At 37.5% G+C, this 7,059-nt stretch overlaps 1 protein-coding gene across 1 annotated transcript in view; it reads left to right on the top strand.

The window, feature by feature from the left end:
• KIAA0232 (KIAA0232 ortholog) overlaps nucleotides 1-7,059 on the top strand; it is a 50,114-nt gene that overhangs the window by 41,217 nt on the left and 1,838 nt on the right. The window contains 2 exon segments of the mRNA XM_009698218.1: nucleotides 4,310-4,438; nucleotides 6,522-6,619. Coding sequence (XP_009696520.1) covers nucleotides 4,310-4,438; nucleotides 6,522-6,619 — 227 coding nt within the window.

The following is a 7,059-nucleotide window of genomic DNA, read 5'->3' as shown; positions in this document are numbered from 1 at the left end:
AACTTGGGTTGGAAGCAAGAAAATCAACAAAAATGATCGCTACCCCATACAAAATTGTTAGTTAAAGAGCAGCAAAAAAAAAAAAAATCATACTAATATTTCCCCCTATGCAGATTGTTGATAAAATAAGATTTAAGTTGTTAAGCTCATCCTATGCTGGTTCTTGGTGGAGAAAAAAATGTGTTGCATATTCATAAATACTCTCTAAGAAATTTATGTGAGGTTGCAAAATAAAACTGTTATTTTCTGCCAAGAAAAAAGAACAAAGGAAATTCCTAATGAACTACTTGTATGAGCAATCAAGCTCTTATCTGAGGATAAATATTTATATATATATAACACAAAATAAATATTTTGGGGTTTGTATTTTTTTTATTACTATTTATCAACATGAACTTCCCTTTTAATACATCTGTATACATAAGGAGAGGGGGAAGGAACCTCAACTTCCTGCCTGCTCCAGATTTCTCCTACCTTTTGTTCCTTGGCTTTTCCATCTGCACATTTATCATTTGGGTAATCAAATCTTGTATTGCAGATGTGACAGTACCAGGTTTATCATTTTATCATATGATTGGGTCTTTTTCATTGAATTCTGCCTTTACACTTCTAGACCTGGTCTTTCCCAGCTTTGGTGGCCATTGTTTCCTCACCTGCCTAAATGCCCCTGTCAAAGATATTCTTAAAAGTTGGCTTAATATCCTGTCTTACAGAAACTACAGTTAAATTTCAGCTGTCAGCAACCCAACAGTACCACTCAAATGTGCTGTTTATTGGGCTGCCTACCGGTCACAGTTGAAAACGGTGGTGTTGGATGTGTCCCTTGCTGTAGTGAGTGTGGAACACTTTACACAAGCAAAATGAGCAAAAGAGTAAAACGCTTTCCTGGGTATACCAGCTCCCCAGTCTGAAGTGTGTTCACCGAAGTGGCTTGTCCTTTTCTCCAGATCAATATAATATGATGTTCTGCTGCAATACAGCTTCATCAGTTAATGAATTATGTATTGCTGTCCATAGCAGTCTTGTGAAGAAAGCAGCAATACAATAAAACTGTGTACAACAGTAATCTTCCTTGGCTGCTTTATTTCAAATATGTGTGTGAGTGGAAGAGGTGAGGGAAAAACCTCATTAGCTGTAGGAAATGGCATTCATGGTGCAGGAAACATGTTCACTTCTCTGCTTGTTTTCCCTTTTATTCAGTTGTATCCTTAAAACACTGAATTGCTTTTCCGTCTTGATGCTGGAGATTAAATACACTGTTGAAAATGGCCATTATCCATTAAGCTCACAAAATCTCTCCTTCGTGTTAGCTACTTTACTCCAGCTAGATTACAGAGTTGTTTCACTGTAATTTGATCTTTGAAGCAGCACTGGATTTTCTTAGTTGGAAAAAACCTAATACTTGCTTTTATTGCTTTAGAAGGTATTCATACTGGTGTTTGCAAAGAATGATTGTTCTTTTGTATACCAGAGGTTTCATGGGAAATTTTGGACGAAAGGCCTAAGTGGACAGCCCAGCTGTTGCACTAAGTTCTTGGGGAGGTTCATTTGAGAAAACAGACATAAAATGATGTTGGAAGGAACTAGTGTGAGCTAAATGCCAATGAAAGATGCATAAGTGCTATTTAAAGTTTTGAAACTATTTTACTTTTTCAAACTCTTATACAAACAATAGCAAACATTAAAAGAATTTTTTTTCTGCTGTTGCTTAACTCTAAGTATGGGGCAGGTAACGGGGACAGAAGCAGAACTGGAGTTTTAGTTTCTGTGTGTAACCACACAGTTCTAACCCAGATCTACTGAAAATTCATAGACAATTGTGGTTTAAATCAGCCAGGACTCAGGGCAGAAGAATCTTGCATGACTAGCCCATTACGTTAGTGTTTGTGCTTGTGAATGCTGAAGTCCTCACGTGATTTTACACCGCCTCAACCAGAGGCTCTAAGAGAAGCCTCAGTTACCATATGTCTAGCTGTAAAACAAGAAAGGAAACCCATCAGTCTACTCTCAGACCTGCAGTAAGACTGGGAGTGAAACAGCCTTGCAGTTGGTGTTGCCTTACTGTCTTTTACTTTATTCTTAAGTAGAGCTCAAATAAATATGAATAGTTTCAGAGAGGAAAGACTTCCATTTGAAATTTCTAATGCCAGTACTTTTGAGAATAATAGGTGTTTAGATGGGTAGCTGGAAAAATTAATATAACTTCATGAAACACTGAAAGCGTGAGTGTGTGTGACGGAGGAGGAGGAGGCGGCATACATTGAAAATGCCGTTTTAAAAGGCAAAGAATGCTAACAAAGGAAGGTAGAGTCATGTTACTATTCTGGAGTTGGTATTTTGTATTTACTACTTGGGAGTATTTCTTTGATTCACAGAAATTTTCATAATGACAGACTGTGCAATTATAGTAAACATTTAAGCAACTGTAGGAAAAAATTGTTTTCTTCAGGGAATGTATACAATGGACATCAGTTTTTGCCCTCCATCCCCTCTCAAACAAAACTCCCAAGTGGCTTTAGTATGGATAGTGGGTCTTTCTTCATCCGTCCTTTTGCTTTACGCATCTGACCTTAATGCAGGTTTAGAAATAATACACGTTATTACACGAGGGGTGATGTAGGGGCAAGAGGGCCAGGTCTGAGCTCAAACTGAAATCCTGCTGGGCTGCTTCTACATTCAGCTAGGAGATGTGTCTCTGGCTTTCCCTGACTGTTCTGGTGTTGAGGCAGTGATGGAAGGACACAGGAGCTGAGGCAGCCTGCAGCCAACATCAGCTGTCACCAAGCCATCCTGAAGCACCTAGGTAGGCTCTGATGGTGACAGCCTGGGAAACAAGAGTGCTGTAGCTTGTTATACGCTGCCAGACTCAAGCTGGCTTTGCTTGTAACCTGCTGTGGTTTATCTAGCTTATCAAGTGTGACACCAGCAATGGCAGAAACTTTGAAGTTAATAAAGCGGAGTGCCTGTGGAGTTTAGATGCTTCTATCTATAGTCAGCAGCAGAGTGAGGCTTCCATGTTTGAATTTATTTGTAAATGCATGTATTTCTCATTAAGTCCTGCTTCAAATACCCTTGAGCTTTCTCCTTTTTTTTTTTTTCCTGTCTTTCCTTTCTCTTTTTTTAAACTGTGTTTTAAATTTCAAAGAAATCCCTTTTCTGGAGTTGAGGTTTGAGCTTTTGGAGGGTGGTTCCAAAAGGACTGTTCCTTGGTGTTATGAGAGGAAACCAGCATGGAGAAGTTCAGTATTCATTATAGCAGAACTTAATGAGAAAACAAGTTTAATCTGGCACATGCTTCTGAATACAGCACTCTTGAGTTGCTCATTTGGTTTGAGAGGGACTTCTCTTTATTAAGTAATAAGTATTTGTAAATTTAAGTTCTATAGGTGTGTGGTTCTGCTGTAGCTTAAGGAGGAACAAAAGGAGGTTTGTTAATTTTCCATGCTTAAATATTCTCAGGTTTACAGAGGAGGAAGCCAGATAGAAACTCAGTGTTGAAGCTCATTTGTTAATGTTTTTAGTAACTAGTTCCGCTATAGTTTGTTTTTGAATCATTTTATCTAATATCTATAGAGAATGTTACAAGATGGCATCATATTTTGAAAGTTAATGGGGTTATCCCAGATGCAGTCGTAAAACTAGGGACATGTATGTTGTGACAAGCCTTTGGTATTTTAGCCATGTCCATTAATTTCATAGGGAAAGGGCTCTGGTAAACTTAAATTAGCATTAAAATACAGGGGGGGAGTATTTAGGCATTTTTAATCAGTAGATTGAGATTATTTTTAGCATAAAGACAAATTATTAATCATCCTCATAACCAGTTTTTCCTCATGTTGACACATTAATTCTCTAGTTTAATTTTCTGTTATCCCATTGATGGTAATGGTACTGCTAATTCACCCTTCCAGACTTTAAACATTAAATTTTGCCACTTTTTGTTTGCTTTCTTTTCTGTTTTGTTTTACACTGAACTATTTGTCATATTGACTAATGTTGTTTCATTGTATTTTCATCTCTTGGGTATCTATCTGTTCTCTCTTGTTTTGTACTTAGATTATAAAGCATAGGGCTGGAATTCATCTTTTTTGTTCTGGATTTGTACAACTATATGGGCAAAGTATGAGCCCCTGCATGGAGTTCATACTGGCTATAAGAGTTCAGATAATGGATGTTCTATTGTAGTTTGACAGTCGTTTCCCATTGGTATTAGAAATTGAACAGTGTGACCTATAAGACCTAGCAAATTGGTTGTAATACCAGAGTTTCCTCCTTTACATGTAAGTATATTATTAATGGCATAATAAAGTGCAATTATTGTCTAAACACTTTCCTATATTGAATACTAATCTGCAGAGAATGAGTGGCAGCCAGGAAAAGCAATGCTGGTGGGAAAAGGCGCTCTATTCTCCCCTTTTTCCTGCATCACAGTGTGAAGGTAAGAAGCTATGCCTGTTTGAACTAGCTTGCTGTTGCACCTGTGTTAGAATGAAATACTCTTTGTTACGGATTGGAATTGCTGCAGATGAATTGGAACTACTATCTGTATTTAAAAAAAAACAAAGAGTGAACTTCCACAATAAGTTCTCTTATCTGAGAGAGAACTGGGATGCTTCAGTTACATTTGTAATAGATCTCTAGCATGCTTCTAGTTTTTAGATGAAAGTGCTTTTAAAATAGTCCTAACATTTATGCAAATTTACTTAATTCCAGAATCTGGAGTTAAGTAAATAGAATATTAGTCTCTGACTCTGAAAATACTTCATTACATTTTTTAATATGTTTCAACCTGAATAATACTTATTAGGTAGCTAATTTTGTAAGAATGTGAAAACATGATAATTACCTTTTATGGCTTCGCATAAATAACATGCCAGTTATTCAGTGAATGTGTGGAATTTCTCTCAAGCTGGGAAGGAGAGGGATTTGCCTCTTGGCCACTCCTTTCACAGGGACAATCTGGGAATTTTTCTGTCCCGCACAGAGAGTAAGTCCAGTCTTGGTAGGCAGGCTGCTCGCAAGCAGAAGCAGGTGTGCTTCCAGCACTCTCTGTTGCCTTCCAAGAATTCTTAGCATCTGACAGCTGGCCCAAGCCCAGATTTTCAGTGGACACGCAAGAATCCAGACAGCTTTTTTTGCACACAAATTTACTTTTTCTGGGGAGAAGGCAAGAAGCTAAATAAGAACATTCTGTATACCTAATTGACAGGCTGTCTGGTGCTTTCTGTTGGTAGAGGCTCAGTGCAAGAAGCTTTTGATCAGAGACCTGGTTCTTTAATAATCTGGAAGTAGATTAGCCAGTAATTATTACTGAACTATTTTTGGAGTGCACCTTAAAGTGCAACCAACTAAAACTGTGTTCTCAGTGCCTAAATGCCCTTATTTTGGTGTTTAGGACAGTTTGGGTTACTGTCAAAGAACATCTTAACTTACTTCACTCCCAACTACAGAAATGTGTTTGCACAGTGAAAGAGAATAGATTGATGCCTACAGGACTTCGATTTGCCTCCTGGACTGGTCACAGAACCTCCCATATTAGAAAAAAACCTCAGTATTTACAAAGGAAAGATTTTTAGTGTCCTTTTGTAAAGTTATGGGCTTTTTTTCATGGTGACAATTGCAGGAGTATTACCGGTCTAACAGCAAATGTAGTGACTCGCACTGTTGAGTACATATTTTACAGAGAGTAATCCTTGAATTTGAGTGTCATCTTTTTGCTGACATCTGCTGGTGAACCTGCATATCTACCCAAGTGTTTCACCACCTTATTTGGTCAGAGGAAGACAGAATATACAGTATAAAATACTATGAAGTCCAGAACCTGCTTGATACAGTGGCAGAATTTCTGTAAAGTAGAATAGTCCCAGGTTTTCTTCTTTTAGACTAAGTTTAACAAAACCAGAGCTTTATCCTCAGAGCTAATGTTATTCTTTCACAAATCTTTAGCTGTATCCAGTTTTCTGTATGGGTATTTTTTATATATGGATATTGATGCATCTGATCCATATATATCTAGATGATATATGTTGATATTATATGGAAGTTTACTCTGGTAAGTAGAAACCACAGCCATTCATGTCAACTTTTTCTTTTGGAGCTTCAGTCAGGATCAGGCTGCTGTTGCAATATGTTTTGTATGGGTATAGAAACAGGAATGATCTGGAACACCCCACAGTATCAGGATTGTGAAATGTACTGAAGCATTTATAATAAAAAAGTAATTCTTGCTCTTTGTACCTTACTATTTTAGATGTTTTCATTAACTAAGTAGCTTCTTTTTTTTTATTACTTGGTTTTCCAGGTAAGATTTGATGAAGCTTCCTTAAGGTATTATGTTTATCTCTTTAAGGATGTCAGACTATAAAATCCCCCACAAGCACAGAGTTTACATGGCCAAGATTGTGAATTTCAACATTACTTCTCTAGATGCTTTCATTTTGGCTAAATGTAAATAACAGTGTTCCTCAATTCTGTTTTTTCTTCCTTTTTCCTCTGAAACACCCCCACAAACACAATGTAAGAGTGTTACACAAATGCCAAGGGAGAGAATGGTGTAGGAGAATTTGCAGATGCAAAGGAAGTATCCAATGATGATGAACATCTTTTAGATTTTAATATGGTAAGTTTGTCATTGGTTTGGGGGAGGAGGTTTTTTTGCATATTTTATAAGGGTGTGCTACTACATCTTTCCTTTCATCACAGTTTTCAGTCTGGCCTCAAATGAAATTCCTACAAAAACCTTCAAAAGCTTTTCTTTCCTTACTTTGTTTTTTAATCTCCTCTGCGTCTTGAGCATTCTTGTGAAGATTCCTCACAGCGTTGTACTTTGGGGAGTACAACCCTTTGTACAAACAGTTGTACCTGTAGTATTTAAGCAAACTTGGTTTCCGTTGGGAACACTTGGCTTTTGCTTGCCACGTCTGTCAAACATGAGTCATCTTTTCTTCAGCTTCTCCTTTCAGTAGGTAGGGTGGGCTGATGTGCACTATGAAGGCAGAAAGGACCAGTAACTAAAGGCATAAACATAATATATGCTGAATTCTGTCATGCTTACAAGCA

The sequence above is a fragment of the Cariama cristata genome, unplaced genomic scaffold, assembly GCF_000690535.1.
Source record: "Cariama cristata isolate BGI_N322 unplaced genomic scaffold, ASM69053v1 scaffold12354, whole genome shotgun sequence".
Lineage (NCBI taxonomy): Eukaryota > Metazoa > Chordata > Aves > Cariamiformes > Cariamidae > Cariama > Cariama cristata.
The sequence above is the reverse complement of the archived record's forward strand: the minus strand, read 5'-3'. Positions and strand labels throughout refer to the sequence as shown.